Source organism: Pararge aegeria, chromosome 10, assembly GCF_905163445.1.
Source record: "Pararge aegeria chromosome 10, ilParAegt1.1, whole genome shotgun sequence".
Lineage (NCBI taxonomy): Eukaryota > Metazoa > Arthropoda > Insecta > Lepidoptera > Nymphalidae > Pararge > Pararge aegeria.
In genome coordinates, this window is record NC_053189.1 from 6,645,963 (window position 1) to 6,667,479 (window position 21,517).

The 21,517-nt window shown below is 34.7% G+C and overlaps 1 protein-coding gene across 2 annotated transcripts in view; it reads right to left on the minus strand.

The window, feature by feature from the left end:
* LOC120626665 (cadherin-99C) overlaps positions 1 to 21,517 on the minus strand; it is a 175,915-nt gene that overhangs the window by 24,056 nt on the left and 130,342 nt on the right. For both annotated transcript variants that reach the window (XM_039894276.1, XM_039894275.1), the window contains 6 exons: positions 10,335 to 10,420; positions 5,353 to 5,418; positions 3,635 to 3,813; positions 2,675 to 2,797; positions 1,786 to 2,025; positions 287 to 436 (listed from right to left, as the gene is read on the minus strand). In XM_039894276.1, the coding sequence (XP_039750210.1) occupies positions 287 to 436; positions 1,786 to 2,025; positions 2,675 to 2,797; positions 3,635 to 3,813; positions 5,353 to 5,418; positions 10,335 to 10,416 (840 nt within the window). In that variant the 5' untranslated portion in view covers positions 10,417 to 10,420. The remainder of the gene's footprint in view (positions 1 to 286; positions 437 to 1,785; positions 2,026 to 2,674; positions 2,798 to 3,634; positions 3,814 to 5,352; positions 5,419 to 10,334; positions 10,421 to 21,517) is intronic.

Below are 21,517 nucleotides of genomic sequence, written 5' to 3' on the forward strand. Positions count from 1 at the left end.
ACTGAGTATATTTATATAGGAGACTATTCAGTGTCGGTGGCCATAGCCCCAGTCGACTTTTCTTTCTCTTCTTTTTTACCCCCAATAAGAAATAACCGTCAGACGTTTTTATGGTCAATGCAATGTGTCAAGTCAAATCAAGTATATAATTTTTATAGACAGGATAATATTACAAGCGACCAAGGCGCAGGGTTATCCTTACACGGAAATGAAACCAGGACCTTGTAATAGATACTTGAACATCCTAACCACTAAATCAATAAGGAGATAATCAGGAGATACTTACATAGCTATTATATTCTGGATTGATACAAGCACCATCATGCATAGTGCATCCTTTATAAATGAAGGAAGGATCCTGGTCGTCGTCATCCTGTACGTTGACGATAAGCGTTGTAGTACTTGACAGACGCTGTTTGGTATCACGAGCACGATCCTGCATACAACAATGAAAAATTTAAAAATAGAATATCGGATAGAAGCAGGCGTTACTTTGCTGAATTCCACGATAAATAAAGTTTAATTTGCTATACTAAAAGCAGGAGGATCTGTATGGCGTAATTTATTATATCTTCAATCTTACTCCACAAAAAATAGATCAATGACAACTAGTCAATGTAAAGTAAACATCTCCTGAGGATGCTCCGATTTCGGAGCGAAACGTGCGTAGAGAGTACATCGCCGACGATCTGTTTGGTGTGGAGTATAACTGATTGAAGAGATTATAAATTTCGCTACCCAGATTCTCCTCCGCGGAGTGTAGCAAATTAAGCTTAATTTTCATAATAACTTAAAAAATCTACCCACGATATATCTGCATTTAGTTGTCGAGGAGTTGGCCATCCTGCAGAATATTCTGTTTAAAGCATTGGTGAAGTTTACAGATTTGGTGCGGTGTTATTAGGACTACTTAGTTATGAAATTTATGTTCGATTAGGCAAGTGGAAGAAGGTGACATAAATATCACGGTTTTATCGATAATTCTGTAAGCTTTCTATTGAACAACATTACTTATAATAATTTACATCATTCATTCATTTTCATTATTTAAATTATATATTTATTTTTTTGTTTTAGTTAGAATATGACATGTGCGTTATGCTTTAATACGATTTTTTTTAATCTATTTGTAAGCCCACTGTTTGTATAATATTGCACGCCGGAAATGGCAAACTGTTAGTTTTTTTTTAGTTCATAAGACATATGTACACAGTTGATGCAATAAAAAAAAATATGAATTTAATATTGGTAAGAGTTCTATGCTCAACTAGAAACTAAAACGAACTGCTAATAACAATCAGGACGGTAACACTGTTTCTAGTTCATGGATAGCGTTGCTTGCTATACATTACGGATGAAGCGGAGACGCGTGCACGCGGTATACTTAAAGTACCAAGTTTAAAACGAAAGTGAGCATTTTTTAGTAGCAGGCAATCATACAAGGCGATGTTATTAGCGGTAATAGCCCACTGGCTAACGCTTCGGGTTCGCTCGCTCAATGTCGGCCGAGACCGAGCCGATGACCGAGTTCGACCTCAAATTTTTCAGAGTTATGCGCGTTTTTAGTTCAAGCAATTAAACATCACATGATTTTACGGTAAAGGAAAACACTGGGGGAACGTGCACGCCTGACAATTCGACACAATGTTTTCAATAGCAATCCGGGCTGGACCAACGAGATAGACTAGGACCTAAAACCTTAGATTCTTCAGAAAGGAGATCCGTTCCCTTTAGTGGGCCGGTAATTTGTTTATGATGACGATAAATCATAAAAGGCATACTAACAGAAGCAACAATAGTGACTAGATATTTCTTCGTGCGCTCGTAATCCAAACTCCTGTTGACTGTCACATGTCCCTGATGAGGTAGAGGTATTGCAAAGTAGCCGTTGCCGTCAACTGCGTTCGCTGCATCCAACGTGTTATTATCTCCTGGTATTATGAAATACTCCGCGAGTCCGTTGACGCCTGCGTCGCTATCCACTGCTCGTACACCATCGAAAATTGTAGTGCCGATTGGGACAAGCTAAAAGAAGATAGGTAAATAGTCAATTTATCATATACATCCCAATTTTATCACTGAGATATTTAGACTATAGGCTGCACGATATTTTTTATGAGATGTTGCACAATATTCTGCGATATATCTTGAAATAGGATACATTCTGCACATGAGGTGAGAATGTACAATGAACATAAAAAGGTATTTGTATTCCATTCAAAAGCGTTAACAAAAAAAATTTTTTAATCAGCTTTAAAAGAGTTTCGTAAAGCTCTACTCCATCAAATTATTTAGCGAGTTTTCTTTAATTCCGCATTATTTTATATAGGTCGTATTCAACCAATTTAGGCGATCAGACGCCTATAATCATCTTCATTCTATAAGACGAATATAATGTAATTTTTTGCTCTGTTTTAAAGTTTTGATTTTTATTCCACTAAAAATTAGCCCATGACTGCAATCTCACCTGGTGTTAAGCAATGATGCAGTTTAAGAAGATAACGGGGTGTGGCAGCTATATTAAAACCGTTCGGGGACGCTAAACCTCTTGGCAACACGTCTTTGTCGGTAGGGTGATAACTAGCCACGGCAGTGGCGTGCACTTCATACATTCCACTGAGCCACGGTCAAAGCCTACTCTTCTACTGTCTACAAGACAAAATATAAGACTTACCTCAGATATACCAGTTTCATAGGGCGTGCCTTGAAACACGGGTGCATTATCATTGATGTCTGATACTCTCACAATCACAGGTATCGTCCGTCGCTTTTTCGTCGCTTTCACTTGACAGACCAGCTGCGGGCAAAATAACTCATTTATATTAATACTATTATTATGGACCATAGCTTCAGGCGGTTTTTGTATTAATATGACGTGATACCCTCACAAATTTTGATTGGCAATCGAGCTACTTTGCGGTACGTTATAGATAATGGGGTGTAGTAAGACTAATTACACTTTTAAAATGTTAACGTGTAGGTACTATTACATAAATTATAAACAGTTAGCGAGGTTGTTTCGTAGAAGTGAATTCTAATTGTTGAATACAAGCATTTAATTTTTGAAAATATAACACAGGTAATATGAATTCAGAAAACTAGTGAAATAAATAATAACTTTTAAAATTTGGTAAACATTTCGGATACATAACTATGAGTAACGTATTAACAAAGAAACGGCAGAAAACCCTAGTTTGAAAATTATTATTTAAACCATAATATTTTAATTAAGTACTTTAAGTAAGTTTAAAAAAAATTCTTGAAATAAAATGATATAATGATGATATCAAATGTGTTTCTTTAGAGTAAGTACTATGATAGAATATTACAATAATATGATAAAAGTCTTGGGTTTGAATTGCTCTAAATTCATAGCAAAATATTAATTGCCTGTGAGATAGTACGAACAAAAAAAAACCCGAATAAGAGAGTCATGGTCTCTATAGACCAGGGTGCGCATCCGGTCTATAGTTTTATGTTACAAATGAAATTATCACTAAATCTTCACAAAAAATGGAAACAAATGTATTTATGAACGCTTCATGTGTGCGTACTTAAAAAATAGCTAATGCATTTTAATTCAAATTTGAAATCCCTATATCTCTTTCTTAAACTGCTAGAATTATTCACTTACCTGGAATACCATATGCGATAAGTTGTCAGCGTCCCTATCCAGAGGCTGGAGTAATTGCAAGCGTTTTCCATCTAGTTGGAATAGAGTTGGGCCTTTTGGGAATACAGTTGACAGCACCACGTCCACATCGGGTTCACCAACGATCGGTAACACTTCTGGCACAGTTGTTTGGTTGACTTCTGAAAAAGTGGAATTTCCTCCTGAGATTATAAAAACGATTAAGGATTAGGGAATACTTAAAGTAGAACTTCACTTTCGCTTTACAAAATAAATGAAATAAGTGTGTACATCAGGGGATTATTTCTGTCCATAGGGGGGGACCGGCAGGGTTCGGTTTTTTTTGGTATTTAATATGACATAGAAAAAATCCAAGTGTCACGCTTACATTATTCAAGGCATTTTAACGCTTTAATATTTCTATGCTTAGTCGATTTTGATTAGGATATAAGCTTATACTAAAAACACTAAGCACTAAGAGCGATTTAATATTTAAAAAAAAACGCAGCTGTAATGTAAATAGATAGATAGAAAGTCTTTATTGCACATACAGAAAAAAAAAACTAATTGAACAAAACAAAAGGCCGTTTGCGATCCATTCTTCCAATCCCGACTAAAGTTATGTTAGCACATTCTCTTTTTCTCTCTATTCTCGACTATGCGGACGCAAGCTATCTTAATTTGACCGAGGACTATCTTAACAAACTTGAGCGTCTTCAAAATCTAGCTATTCGGTTCATATTTGGATTACGCAAATATAACCATCCATGTATCTGAATTTCGTCAGAAGCTTAAGTGGCTCCCTATCCGCCGTCGCCGGGATCTTCATGTACTTTCACTTCTGTACTGTGTGTTATTTAATCCTAAGACTTCTTCTTATCTTAAGGAGAAGTTTAAATTTCTTGGAGTGCAGTCTGAACTTAGATCGAGTCGTGCGCTGACTTTGAGCATGCCGTTCCACAAAACGAAGTTTTATAAGCATTCGTTCACTGTCAAAGCTACTGAATTGTGGAATGCACTCCCATTGATCATAAGGCAGTCGAAGTCATTTGGCATATTTAAAAATGCTGTTAAGGCTCATTATCTCGCTGAGTAAAGACGACTATTATTATTATTTATTTATCTACTCAAACTCATATTTAAGTATTTATGGTATATTAAGATATGTATTAGTATATGTATTTATTTTTTTATATTTATCAATAGTATTTTTAATTTTTTTTTATTTGTGTAGTCTGGTTTGTGTATTAGTATGTAGATATTTGTATGTATGTACTAAATAGTGTACCCCACCTATTTGTTTTCTTTTTAGTTTTCCTAATCCTAAGGTTGCCTGGCAGAGATCGCTACTTAGCGATAAGGCCGCCTTTTGTATCCTGCTTCATTCTTCATGTGTTTGTTCTTTTTTTGTCTTGTTTCTTTGTTTGAGTGGTGTACAAATAAAGAGTATAAAAAAAGGTAAATAAATATATATGCGCAAAGGCGTCCTTATCGCTTGAAGCGATCTCCTCCAGACAACCTTTGGTTGATGAAGCATGTTTAGTACGGAAAACGGGATAGTGCAACATTCAATTTAAAAATAAATAATTGAAATATACTTTACATACTAATACTACATAATATACAGATAAATCATATATATATATGTTTATATAAATACATAAATCATTACATATTCTACTACTAATGTAGTGTTTCGAGCGGTTAGAAATAATACTTACGATCTCCTCTGCTCTCCTCAATGTCAACTATGATGCTGGACTGTCCAGTCTCCACTTCGCACGGTCCTGTAACAATTTAATAAACTTAAATTATCACTTTAAATGCACTAACTACACAATAAAGTGATATTCTACAATGATTTTGTTAATAGCAACCTTATAACTGGAAAATACGCATTTGAATACTATGATATTTCCCCTAAGAGCCTGCTCCTTCGTTAGTACCTGCTAATTGAAGCTTTACTTTGCTTTTATCGGGACAATTTATTTTAATTACACAGAACCGCAAGTCGCAATCGGATTTTATTCCATAAATACCGAAGTTAATTACATTTCCGCGTTTTTATGTGATCTTTTAAGGATTACCAAATAAGGGGCTCTGTCAAATGGTGCTTTACGAATGCAGGTGAATATAGCAATTGTAAGTGCGACGTTTTCGTAACTTTCTTACTCATAGTTTTCGTATAAGGGCCGTGTTTAAGAGGTTTAAAAATGTTCGGCCCTGAAAGTATTTCACACAATGCGTCGAACCGTTTTACACACCATCGCTACTTAAAACGCTACTCTTGGTATTGTGAAATAACAAAAATCACTTTACTCAGAAATAGTCAAACGAGTAGGTTATGTACCTACCCGTTGTACGATAAAATTTTGAAATTTATCGATATTTCGACCCAGACCGATATATCTAAATTTGTGTTCATTTTACGTGGTATATATATATAATATGATATATATAGTATATTTATTTGATAGCTCATAAGCAATTTTGTGAAGAGTGCTGACTAGACGATTGAGCTTGTTAAATCAAAACTTAAATAAACAGTATTGACCCAAATCGCTAGCTGAATCCCCGGACCGGAGTCTGTTTATGTGGATTTACTTTTCTTTCCTTGGTGACCACTGGCACCCGACATAAATCTTAATGGAGTTTAAGTTTGTTGCACATATGCCTCTCTCCTTTGAAAAGAGAGACTAGTGTCCAGCAGTAAAAAATTAAGCTATAGATTATTACATTTCCCGCTCAGCAAACCAACAGACTGCCAGTCTTTGTTTCTATTACCGGTCTTGTTACTATATAAATATTTAGATACAAAGAAACCAAAACCAATCGCATACACATACCCTTATATTTTAGCCCATAAACAATGTAATATCGAACTAAACTAAAACCAGAATAATAAATTGTTTACTTTGAATAATCCTAATGTATATTTTATCGTACTAGTTTAAAGGACATTAACTAATCAAAGGATTTATACAGCTCATAAATAAAGGGCTTTCAAGAAGTGCTTATGGAATGCAGAGTGATAAAATCAATCAATATATAGGAAGTGCGTTAAACAGTCTTAAAAGATTATAAAAAGGACCAAGATGTATGAATGAAGATGACTTCGGTGAGGTAGGAAGAGTTTAATGTAAAGATTTGTATTCCTTTATTTTATTCTCTATAAAGGTTTTTACTTTGTAACCTTAGATTTATCTGAACAACTTACATTGAATTGCAGAAGGTGTTGCACAAATTAGCTAATTTAAAGAATACATAATGGTCATATATTAACTCTCCAGCACCTAACTTGCGCTCGTTTAACCGTTTGTTTATAGCAACTACTGTGTTAAATTCGTTACATAAGTGACAACATAAATCCACTGGTACGGTTTACCTACAAACAAATGTAGAATGCAATGTGGTATAGGCGCGCCTGGGAAACTATTAATTAAAATTATCTTAACGCGATACCAGAAAACTTTTTGCAAGATAATTTTAAGAAAAAACGTGTCAAAAATTTGCTAGGTAGGTATTTACTACTTCTACTTCAAGCAATGTTTTCTTATATTACCTTCTGAAAAATACATTGTATTACTAATCACCAGCTTACTATACGTTCATACCAGGTATGAGATAAAGAAATATCACCCAACATCAACCAATGTACGTCCACTGCTAGAAATAGGACTTTGTAGGGAATTACAAAGTCCACGGTATTGTGACGCTTAAATCCAGCGGCTCCCTGCTACTCGTTTGACATCATTCCGTTCACCTCTTCGGGGGTCTACAAACTCTGCGTTTACCGATGTGAGGTCGCCACTTGGAACCCCGACGTCAATCGTCCATCGATGTCCCCCTAGCAAAGTATGTTGAAAGGGATCGAGCTGCCAAGATTCTGGGCACGTAGACGACATGTCGGGACTTGGGCCTTGTTTGCAAGTGATCTTGGATTCGCAGGACATTATCTATCGCTATCTAGATAATCGGTTGGTAACGTTGGCTCAAAGTGTACCTACATATTGTCTATCTTGCCTAGTGCCGCTAAGAGATTTAGCGTTCCGTTACGTTGCATCGTAGAAACCCATTAGTGATATTAGGGTTTAATATACCAACACACAACATTACAAGTTGTTATTTTACTCATGAATGAGAATATCCACGCGGACGAAGTCGCGCGAAACAAGTAGTAATTCAGTTAGGCCATCACTTTATTATATTATCATAATAAAATAACGAATGAAAGATAAATAAATATCTGAGCGTATCAAAAATAATAAATTAAGCATTCTCTTTTCTTTTAATCCGACACGTAGCCCGCCCGTTGCCTTGATATCACTAACGTATCACAAAACCTTAGCTAAGGCTAAGCTAAGGCTCAACGACGCAGTTGATAACACATAACCTAAAGATTTCTGTTCCGATTAAAAGTTATATTGATTATGAGTGAGGGTAAATCGAAAATCGAAGTCAGAGCTTGTCCGGGGAAGTAATACCACCATGCTTATTTCTGCCGCTAAGAAGCATTGTCGCAATGCTGGGTTCCGGTCTGAGAGCCGTAATTACAGGCACATGAGTCTTAACACCTACGCCACAGGGCATCACTTTGCAGGATGTGTTCCATGCATGACCTGGAAAGTATTGTTCTGTTTATACCTAGGCGATGGTTTACAACTTACACCTTACTTACCTACCTTACTTAGCTGGGTTATCTACTTGGTCACACAATTAAAAAAAAAAAATGTAACGCACAAAAAAATATGATCATTATTTTTTCCATTACCGTAACTATGAGAATAACTGCAATTCCTCCCATTAAGGCATGATTACACATAACCAAAAGCCAATCGGTTCCAATTAAGAGGTATACCCACTGGTTTTGGCGGCTGTATCGACCACGATAGCAAATTGCGTGTCCGCGATCATTAGCCAAGCCATTCGACAATTAATTAGTCAGATAGCTGGTAACAGGAATGTTAGGATCAGCTTTTAGATAAAGGTAAGCGAGGTACTGAGCTTTCTATGGCTTCTTTAAACAAGATCCAGTAAGTAAGTATGGTAGCTAAATAGTGGATTGACGTAGATTGGTAAGTACATAAACTTGTGTCAAGCTGTGTGAACACGCAATTTCAATCGTATTTTCCAATCAATGGTTTCTTAAGAACCGTTAAAAGTCTATAACTCATTCGATCGTGTTTGGGACTTCGGATTTACTTTCGAGAGAGCAGAGTTTGTACCGCGGCATGCACCTGAAACTTTTCTAAGCGCGGTTTAAGCAATTAAATATCACTTTTTTTTAACGGTGAAGGAAAGTTTTGTGGGAAACACTGCATACTTGCACTTGGCCAGCGTGGTAGACTATGTCCTAAACCCATTCTGGAAGGAGACCCGCAGGGCAGGGTTGCCAGATCGATTCTTCCTGATCAATAACCGATTTTTCGGGATTTTAGGGCTTTAGTCGGGAGAAATAAAAAAGTATGTTAATAATATTAATTATACATAATATATTAATTAAACAAACATATTTTTGCATTGCACTGTAGATATAAGAAAAAAAAACATAGTAGGTATTTGTGACACATAAGATAAGAACCAAATGAGCATGTTTATTGTTTTTGTTCTTGCCATAAGTATTTGTCATTTTTTGTGTGCTGTTTGCAAGTTTCGTTTGACGAAAGTGTGAATTTAAAATTATCGAACTTGTTTTTCGGGAGATTATTTGCTTTGTCGGGAGTCGGGAGGACATACAAAAATTCGGGAGAATCCCGCCAATTCCCGACCGTCTGGCAACCCTACCGCAAATTACCTGACGACAGGCTTGCAACTTTTGTATTTTTTTATGTGCATAAGTGACGTTTGACAGTAAAGATCGCAAGATTTACGCCTGCCGCAAGGCGATTGTAGATACGTTATCACCCTGCCGTTCCCAGTACTGGGCTAGCAATGGGATGAAAAATATAAGTATGAGACTTATATAATATAAATATTTTAGAGATTCACATTTCCTAAAACGTTTTTAGCATAATCGTAAACAAGAATTTAAAGAATCAACCCGCCTAAAACAACTAAAATGAAAAACATTAAAGCGAAGACAAAACCACGGCGAACAAACTGTTTCTTTAGCGGCGTTCCGCGTTTAAGTTTACGTGCGACCAATCACAAAGCTCTTGCTCAAAAATGCGCTTGTAATTATTGGTCTCCACAGAATGAAGAACATACAGAAAACGTGTACATGACTGATTTAAAGCAGCTCAAACCACTCCACTTTAAATATTGAGTAGAAGCAGGTGTTACTTTGCGGAATTATGAAAATTAAGCTTAATTTGCTATACTCCGCGAAAAGTAGGAGAATATTAATTTTCATAACACTCCACTTTAGTAAAGTTTTTCTCGAGTAGGCAGTTAGTCACTTTATTCCATTTAGCGGTTGACAGTAATTATTTTACCTGTGACTATCCTAACGTTTACTATAAGATGGGGAAAATGGGAAAGTTTTTGAGTTAGCAACATTCCGCGGGTGAAGTAAGACGTGCGCGAGGCGTTTTCACTGTTTTTGGACACAATGCACTGCATGCAATAATTACTGAATGAGGGTTCTGTATGTTCTTAATTCTGTATTGGTCTCAGGCTTAACTATAATTTCCATTTTGCCTAACTAGTAACGTATTCATAACCTGTTTATATAAATATTGTTAGCATATAGTTTTGTACTAACCTGGAGTCGCCCATGCTATCGGCAATAAAGAGACGAGAAGCCAAATCGTTGTGTGCTGGATAAGCGCGCCCCACCGCGCCATCTCACTGTAACAAAACAAACTACATTTAAATATATTGTAAAAACCGCGCCATCTCACTGTACAAAAACAAACTACATTTAAATATATTGTAAAAACCGCGCCATCTCACTGTACAAAAACAAACTACATTTAAATATATTGTAAAAACCGTGCCATCTCACTGTACAAAACCAAAGTACATTTAAATATATTGTAAAAAATTGTGCAATAATCAAGTGGTGATTGCCTAGTGGTTAGAACTGAGGCCTCACATTCGGGGGAGCTGACTTCGACCTAGGGCGGACACATGTAAGTTGCAATATCATAAGCAATGCAATATCATCTACTTAAGTGGTGAAGGAAAACATCGTCAGGTAACATGCCTGAGATTTCCCCATAACGTTCTCGAAGGCGTGTGAAGTCTTGACCAGCGTGGACTAGGGCCCAAACTCTTCTTGGTCTGAGAGAAGGACTCATCCTTATACCCGCAATCTGTAGTGGAACTGCATTGGCTCTGTTATGTGTGCATGCAACGTTGTTATAACGTTGCATGCACACGCTATACATAAATGTCGATGAATTACAATTTTTGTGAAGAGTGTTACACTGAAAAGCGAGCTTGAAACCCTTGTAGCTGTAATTTAAAGTTAACGAATATAGTTACAATCATGATCTCACTACCACCTTAAAAAAATTATATTTACGCATCAAAGAGTATCTCATAAGTCTGTTCGAATTAACAAATATTTGGCTTAACTAAGTTGACTAAGTTGAAAGAACACCCAACACTCTCCGGATGTTCTATAACTCTTTACACATTCCATGCCTATCCTATATTATTTCTAACCGTATATTCCGTGATGGGTATTCCTACAGAGACATCACCTGTGAGTGATGAGGATGTCCTCTATCCAATACCTTTCTTCAACACAAATATTCCACGCTTTTAAATAAAACTTAGAATTTGAACACAGTTGTTACTTTGCAAATTCACACGAGAAACTGTCTGGATAACACCCGGCGATGCATTCCGCAGTGTTGGCGGAATATGAGTACATAAAATGAAACCGTAATACACAATGCAATTTAAGATATCCTTACTAATATTATAAATGCGAAAGTGTGGTAGTATGTTTGTAATTCTTTTAATATTTTTTAGGAAAATATCCATGAACATATATAATATATAATGTATATGTATATATAATATATATGTCCGTCATATATAATGGCTTTATTTATACACGCATGTGTCTAGTTTTATTTTATTGGTTGTTGTTCTTATGTTTATCATGATCATGATCTGTTTTATGTGTTAAATGAATAAAATTAAAAAATAGAACAAATTTTAATTTTTCGATAAGTTTTTTAACCCGTAGAGCGAAATGGGCTATCTTTACGTATGCCGGAAAAATTAATGGGTTCTAAATGACTGATTTAAAGTGAAATGAAATTTTGAGAGTGGCTGGTGAAAACTAGCTTGAAAGAGTATAAAACATAGCTTTGTCTCATAAAATAGAATATAAATATATAATAAGGAGGTCTTATCCTTTATATATATATACAATTGTCAACCAAGGAATAATAAAAGGTTTTAATATTTATTTATTTAATATAACGATTTATGTGGTCTACATAATCATACTCTCTGAAGGTTAAGTTTAATTTTTATTCATGTCTCGAATATTTTTTGTTTTATAACTATTGGTAAATTATTTAATGACGATCTTTACTATAATTTAGGGAATTTGAAGAAATTTCTAATCCAAGCTTGTAAAATATATGGCAGGTTATTCAATCGTAAAGTAGGTAATCTTTATTAACTGTAAAATTAGTTTCGCAGGTTTTATAGCGAAATAATATGTTTAATTAATCCCTTATTGAAATTATCTAACGGTTGAAAATTTAAAATTGAATATTTAGTTTAGATTTCTTAGTTATCTTAGTTTAGTTATCTGTTAAAGTATAAGGCGACTAACACTAGTACCGGACTTTACCGCGGATACCTACAGCAATATCTGTTAACACAAACTTCTGCACAACATCCAACTGCAATAAGACTAAATGACTATGGTTAGGAAGATACTGAATTAATGGAATTACGTCCATTTCTTGTCTAAGTCGTTAATCGAGCTCTTCCGACCGGTTAGAAGCAGCAAGTTACCGGTCGCAAAAAGTAGCTCTCGTTTTACTATAAACATTATCTCGTTCGGTAAATCATAAGAAAACGCTCAAATTAAATGCCGGTAAGGGCCATAACACACTCGATACGCTCACTATCAACAACAGATAGTCACAGGCAATTTTTTAAACTCACAACTAGGTCATTAAAGAATCAAAATCTTATTAAGTCTACAGATAACATTCATAACCAACATTCGTTGCAAATGTCGTTTTAATAATGTACGCTGCATCCTTTGCACGCAAAATAAGTAAAAAAAAAAACTTTTTTTTAAACTATTATTTTGTTTTCTTTTATGTATTACTAATGTGTGTGTAAACAAAGCAAATCAAATCTCGTACCAGCATGTAACAGTTGAATTTTGCCGTCGTGTTTTTAGCTAATTACGCTAGAGATACCTTGTGTCCACAGATTTCGACAATCACCGGTTTTGTGCCATTTGTACTTAATATATTTTTGTATCAATTGCAGCATTTTGGGATACCAAATACAAGATATTTCTGTTTCGCCACTTGTTGAGCTACGAGTCTGTCGCTGATATGGTATGCTACGTTAAATTTAAATTGTACGTGCCATCGCTGATGCTAAATTACGAGCAAGTGTGCTAGGGCCCTAAACTGTAAGAAAAGCTCGATATAAACGCCGGTTCGATATCTCGCGAATAAAAATGGGCGGAGTTGGTAATAAAGAATAGTATGATCGCACTTCATAGGTAAGTAATATGTTAGGTGGTAACTTTTCCTTTAGTGCTTATAGTTCTTGCGCCTTGAAAACTCCTTTTTATCCATTTTTCATCTAAATTGCTTTATTTTTTTTTTTACCCGGTCAATACTGTTTATTATTTTTTTGTATTTCTTTTAACTCTAAAATATAATTTTTATTAATACATAACTATAACCTAAAATAAACTATTTAAAAACTAAATAAAATCTAAAACGTCCTCGAATAAAGTCTCGAATAAAATAAATAATTGCTTTAGAAATTATTTTAACCATCTTGTACTTCATAAAGCTGGTGCATTGAGGTGTTTTTGCCAAATTTCGTGAGGTGGAGAATAGCATGAGTTGTACAGGATTTCCTAAACTAGGTAGGTAGAGACAAATTTAGAAAGCTTATGTGGGAAACAAGGATGTAAGAATTCGTTTTCGAATGTTAGCACCAGAAGATTTGTTCATTCTGAAAAATAGTATTTAATTTTGAACTAGGTAAAAATGTGGTTTTAAGTAATAATGATGATAATTAAAGGATGATAATAGCCAAAAAAGTACTGTACTGACTTTATTGTGGGACCCTCTTAGGTTTTTAAAAATAACAAATATGTACAATATAATCAGTAACCATAATACTCACAAAAACGGACAAAGAATCTACGAGTATAAACATATCAAGTACTAAAAACATAACCAACAAGGACGTTATTAAAAATAAAGTACTAATATCATATACCATGTTTGAATGCGGTTGTTTGCAATAGCGGCGCCTATATCCAGGTAAAACATAAGTAAATGCTGCAGTAGAACTTTAATAGTACACATTGTTATCAAAAACCCTACTTTGTTAAACTTCGAGCAAGAAAGTTGATTAGAGCGAAGCATTTTAACGCATGCTCGGGACCTTTGAGACGTTTCGAGTCCCAAATTAAACGGTTTAAGTGCGTTACTTCTATATTGGTAAACGAATGGTGTACCTAAGTACCTACTAATATCGGCCTGTAATATTTTTTTCAAAAGCTGATTTAACGAATGAGCAAGTACCAGGCGAGCCTATTACAAAGTATAGTTAATGGTAAGATCGCACCGTCCATACCGATTAGGTCCTCCTCCGATACATAATAACAGATGTAGCCGCGACGCTTAATATTTTAATGTCAATTAATATGCGAAGTTGTTCCTGGATATAACGGCTACTTAAAAAAAAACTTGAAGCAAAGAAGAACACAAATTAAAATACGATAAATATTTTTGGTTTTATTAAAAAAACTTTGCGACTGTCACAAAGTGCCTCCCAATGGATTTTTTCGCATGTAACAAACTATTTGGATCTCATGTTCCATTAGATCTAAGTGCCTGGTCCCGCAAGAGTTAATTCCTTCAATATACAAAAGACAACTACGTAGATATGAAACGGTTGACAGATAAATAAATGAGAGGCATTGAATGATTTTGAATCGCTATTTCGTTCGACAAAAATAAAAGCGTGATTTAAAACGAGCAAATAATGCTCTTCACTTAGGCTATTTACATCATTTTAACAACTTTTATAAGGATTACTAGATGAATACTGGCTTAAAAATTTCTAGATGAATCTTGCAAATATTTAATGGTAGTAGATAGATAAATACGTAATAGTTTATGGGTTAAAGAATTCAGAAAAAAGTCACGAGTACAATTTTATTGCATTAGACTCCGAGAATCATTAAGTTCTTGATAACGATTTTCAAAGTCAATGATGACAAAAGTATGTGATATCTGTATCAGCACAACAAAGTATTTCTCTAAACCAGAAGCATGAACCGTGTTGCTTTCTTAAATGACTGTGAATCGCGTTGCATATCCACTTCCGCACCCTTCTTTTTAATCCCTCCGACATAAACCAGTTTTGAAAATGGATGCAAGTAGCAATGCAATGTGATGCAATTTGACAGCTTTTTTTATTCCTTCATTTTTGTATTAACAAGCTCAGTACCATATTTAAATTAAGACTGCAACAAATAATATTTCTATGGAATATTAATATTTCTATGCCGTACTTCAATTCGTCCGCCCTTTTTCTTCTGCTTGCTTGCTTCTTCCACTTCCTCCCTTTGATTTGCAAATCGCTCGATTCTTGCTGTGGCAGCAATTTAAAACAAAATCAAAACTTCCTTCAAAATTTCTTCTTTCATTCACTTCTTTGCTCTAACTGATGTAAATCTTCCATTTCATAGCTACAACCAATAGCGGTATAGACGACGCAGATATTCTATATTCTATATGTAAATTAGTAGATATAAACGGGCGTCCATATTTACGACGCGGATTGACAAAGGCTCGGGAGTTCAAGAAATGACCTTTGCAAAATCGCAATTGGTAAAGTAAACTCAAAGGCTAACTGCTAGTTCTTAAAGAATGGTTTCTTTGTTAAGGAATTAAATGTAAAGGTAACAGCATTCGCATGGCAATTAAATACTGAACAATACACTACTTTCCCACCCTCCTACTGTTACGAGTAAGCATAAGGAATAAATTTAATCCATATTCTTGTCTGCAAAAATGCGCATGTTTTATTTACTACAAACACTTCTTGTTTCTAAGTGACACATTATAAAATAAAGCAGTTAATTTAAAAGTATTCAAAAGTCTGATTTGAGATTAAGTAAAGTCGTGATATCGGTAGAAATGTCGATCTGTTCCAAATAACGCGGCATTTATGTTTATCTCGACAATCTCATTAAATTATCTGCACAACGCCTTAAACTAGCCGACTTCTATGGGAACTTGAGCCCTTTTGGCATCAAGTGTGAAATCATGAACGAGATTAAAGTTTCTTGATCCCGCCTGAGACAGGTGTATAGAATTATGGCGTTACTGCAATGCAATTTGCGCTTTAATAACTTAGGGTAAAGGTGGTTTCAAATTATACTTAATGCAAGGTAATTACGGGTCCCTTATTAGCAAATGTTGGTCGGTTTCGTCACAGATGTTTACTGTGTTCTCGACACGATGTAAAATTACTGACAAAAAGTGGAAACAATTTACATGGAAACTATTTGCAGTGATAATGTTTCAAGATAGAAAGGGCCACACAGCACGAATGGATCTTCCTAATAGCTGATGTACTGAAAGATATACTGAGCGTGCTTTAATGTTCTTACGATGCATTTGCTAACCTTTCTAGCTAAGCTTTTAAAGAAGCACTTGGGAATTTACTTGAAATAGGAACAAATCGAAATAGGATACTGATATTTATCAGTTTATTGAAACGATTATGAAACACATAAAACAAGATATTTGTAGTTCGCACATTAACATAACCACCCAGACTATACAAATCGTTTAACATTTAAATAGCACACCCGATAGTAGTGTAGTCTAACAAAACATAAAAAAGCAACTTGAATGGTACAGTCTTAATAAATGCATCAAGAGTTAAGACTTGTTAATAACAAGTCGTCGGAGTCCATTACATTGACTATTCAAACAATCATTAAATCCAATTAATAATGTTGTACATGAGTGACGTGAAAGTGTTTATGCAAAGACGGCTGTGAATCCTCGATATTTGCGTTCTTGCATAACAACTCCATCTGGTAAAGATCAACAGGTCAACGCTTTAGATGATGCGATCGTGAGGCGAATAGGTGTTTAAGTTGTAAGCCTTCAAATTAAAGACTATTGAGCTTAGAATTTCGAGTAGGAGAACTGTTTTATTTTACTGGTTTTATGTTATTAGCATAAAAAAATAGAATTAATTAACATAATTCAAAGATTTTTATTATAAATTGCAGAAAATGGGGATTTGAAATGATAGGTATTTTTTGGCATTTCCCGATTTATTCGAAATATTCAAGCAATTAAAACATTGGTACAGAGTCTAGAGAATATTGCAGAAAGACGTATGAAAATAATATGAAGTATAATAATTACTATCTTGAAGTTTATAAACACTTTAAAACTATATGTTCCATTTGTCTTTTTATAAAATAATATAGATCTATTAATCATAATTTAAATCATAAACCTATGAAATCAAACTACATCTCAATAGTTCAGCAATATAATTTCCTCTGGAGTTATAGAATATCTTTATCTACAAGCGTGGTTAACTTCAGCTCTAAAAGCTATTACTTTCTGCATCTGTTAGTGGAAAATATATGTATCTTCTAACAAACATATCCCGATAGTGAATCACTTGGCAACACAGCACCTCATTATACTCGTAGTTGGAAGATGGGATCGGCACGCGAGAAAGATGCGATCTAGATGCTATCAACCATCGCAAGTCGCCACTGAGGCTTCGCACCCGATTCCTGTCACCATCTTTTCTTCATTTTAGTTTAGCTCTAGATTTATTTTGTTTAGCCTTTTTTCATCCGCAGCTCCCGTTTCTATTACATTGTTAAGTGACGTTTTAACGAAGGAATATATTGTATCTACTTTGATTTATTTTATTGCAATACAGAGAGTTTATTTCCTGTTGATGTTTTTAATAAATATTACCGCATGAGATACATGTATAATATTGATAGCCTGATAAAACACGTTTCAAATGAGGATATAATTCAGGAACATATAAGAAGAACAAACGTCGATTAGATTTAATATGTTTAAAGTTCCAGTTTTCATATAACATAAACGTTTTATATTTATTACCTAAGATTGCAATTTGTTTTACTTACAATTTACATCTGCAGAACAACAAATTCACAATATTTGGGCTATAATATTCTCTATATCTAAGAACGATAAATTCTGTCATCATTCACATACTTCAAGAAAAACTTTTAATAAATCTTAGTGAACCTATTATCGTGTTACTTCGTCGTATGTCGTAATAAACTTTTCTTTATAAAATAAATTGCTAACTGGCGTAGGTGCTAAAGGTACATGTACTAATATTTTTATGGTGATAACTGTATAATCACCGGCCTTTGGTATCAACTTGATTATATTTGATACTTGCACAATTTAAATAGCATTTTAAACTGCTGCTTTAGTTATCCTTATTAAAAAACATTACTTTTGCCATGTTATTTTCATAATTGCTTTGCATACTAGCAATGATGAAATCTTTAAATTTAACTTTTACATATATTCATACAAGTAGCTGTTCCACTTGTGATCTTACAGTCTGTATATCATTTTTTTTTTCTTTCTTTAATCAGGCTGGTTTTAATATACAACCAACCTTATTCTTATATTAGCTTTGCTTATATTATAATTAGTATAAATTGAAATACTCTGCAGCGTTCGGGAAACTGCGTGACATCTTTTCGTTCGAAATCCCTCAGTACCTGAAGGCGGGTGATGGAGATGTTAGGGTTATCTCTCCGTGGTCAAATCTGAAATGAGGAGATCCGCAGAGTAATTAGATTTACCGACATAGCTCAACGAGTCGCGAAGCTGAAGTGGCAATGGACGGATAAAATAGCTCACAGAACTTTTGAACGTTGGGATGCCAAATTTTGTTGGAATGCCGAGCCCGCACCGGCAACGCAGCGTTAGTCGACCCCCGACATGCCTCCTCGGGGGTCGAAGAGAACATGGAATCAGTCACTGGGAGTAGCTGGAAATAAGCAGCCTAGGACCGTGGATTTTGGAACCCCCTACGAAGTCAATCGGTTGAAGTGATGAATATACTTGGAGGTCAAAATAAAAAGTAAAACTGTCAAAACTATAGTAGCAAGATCCTCGATTATATATATATTCTTCCAAGATTATGATGGATGGATGGAATTGAAAGATCCTATGAATATTAAGCAACTGCAATTGTCCTGCCAAGTGTATACGATTGCTAATATTGCTTGGCACTGTATAAGCAAGAAACGCCACATAAGGAAGTAATCCATTAACATTTTACCGGTAACTACACACTCAACGTATAATCAGACAATGCAAGATTTACAACGATTAAAACCTAAGGTTTATTTCCTATAGGTACACAAGAATTCCCGTGGTCAGGAAAAAAAAGAACGAATGAAAAATTTTTACACACTATTCTAACACAAAAACAATGCAATTCTTTTAAAAGAACAGCAGACTTTGAAACTACACGATTGCGAGCTACTGTGTGAAGCTTTTATCATCATAATCATCAACCGATTGACGACCACTGTTGTACATTGTGCTCTTTTGTAGGGAGTTCCAAAATCCACGGTCCAGTAGGGCTAGCACAGGCAGCACATAAAAATGAGATCGCCCGATTAAATCCCCTGACAGAATATAATTAACGTGTCCACCTGCTAAAGTACGGTTGTTATGTAAACACATGAAATAGGAGAAGTTGATCCCCGTTTATTTTATTGCACATACATTGTTTGGATATTTTTCCCACTTGTGCGCCAGTGCTCTGAGAGTTGATAAAGCTGTGGGAGATGATACATTTGTATCCTTTCCCCGGGGAGATAATTGTCTCCTACCAGGTACTTACTACTTAATACAGGTTTGATGTAATTTGACCACTTTGGGTTGAACAACGCTGCGTTTAAATAAATAATCTCGAATAACATTGCTACATTTTTGCTAAAGAGTAAACCCAAGTCAGCCAGAATATTTTAAAACGATTGTTTTAAGGGACAAATTATATGGTTCCCTATTACGGTTGAAGCTATAGCTTCGCCTGTGTCGGATCGAGAAAAGAGAAAGTCTTCATAATCCACCAGTAAATCTTAAAACGTTGACTTCTCATTCTTCTTCGATCTTTACGATACCGATAAGTTTTTTCCTATATTGTACCCTTTTTTTCAGTATCATTTGTACAGATTATATTCATGTATACGAAGATATAATCTGGGATGTGTGAAAACATATTATATACCCAACAAATAGGCCCTACCGTTTATTATTCTCTCCACAGCATCGCCACCGTAGAGATGTGAAGACGGATAAGCTGTTCACACTATTCTATTAAATTGCCAATAGATTGTCTTCACAGGGGAAGTATTTAATGCATTCCTAAGCACAAAGCTCCAGTTAGCACGCTCATTATAGCTAGAAACTGGTAACTAGGTAGGACCATTCACCGGTACAGCCTACAGGAAGTATACTGAGAGACCTTAATAGCTGGACAATAAAGGTTAGATTGAAAACACAGTATTTAAATCTCCGAGTCTGTCAACAATGGATTACAAAACGACTAGAAACACATGCAAATTAAATTTTGTTATTTATATCTTTTAACTATTAAATGAAGACTTTCTATTAGTTCAAGAAGAAATATACCGCAGGTTAAATTGAGTTCAATGAATTTCATTTAAGATCTTTCTAATAAGTGGTTTTTTGATGCTTTTTTGTGCAATCATGAGTTTTATTTCTTATATTATATTTAATTATAAGGTTGAATGATAGATATTTTTAAATCAGTTCCATGTAACATGTAAAAAATACTAATTATAGACACAGGACTATGTAAACGGTTGTCTTTTATATACCTAGTAGCAAGGAAAGTGTCTAGTAATTTTCTAAATTTTACTTCGCACCGACTTAATATTTTTTAAGAAAATATATTTCTTGCTTTTACGTTGTTTTATAATAATAATTTTAATTATTATTTTTATTTATTTCAGACGTTTCCATCAATACTTTAAATAGGTAGTTTTTTTGTTTAAAACTTTTTCACGAATTTTAATGGGTTTAGTTTGCTTTGATATTTAAGTAATAATAGCCAAATGTCAACTGCTCATAACATTTTACAAAATATTGCTTTTCCGGAAGTCAGGGCGTTAATGGTTGAGGAGTTCTGCCGCAACTTCACCATACTTTTAATTGAGTAGTTCCGGTGGCCTTCCGTTGTACCTACTCAACTAGTTTCAGTTGACCAAATACTGGTTTTCGGGAGAAATTCTCCAGTTATTAAAAAATACTCAATTAGCGATTAGCAGATGTGTCTATTATATTTGGAGAGTTCCCTCGAATTTTGAAGCATTTCAAATAGATCTTCAGCACATTCAGATGGGTATGTAATACAAAAGAAAAAAATAATCATTAGAATCGTCAGTCAGTTTATAATGTAAGGTGTAAAATATATACAAAAAAACATGAAGTAGAATTGAGAACCTACTTCTTCAATTCGTTTTTTAAAGTCGGATGAAAAGGCTTGGCATTTAATTCTATTTTGTGGTTTGGTATTTATGTTCATACAATTCCTAATGTTAAAAAAGCATATCCAAAGGTCGAATAAAAAGTGCAGCTCTCATCTACGTGGCGTGCAAATGTGCGTTCAACTATTTAACAACTTAAACTA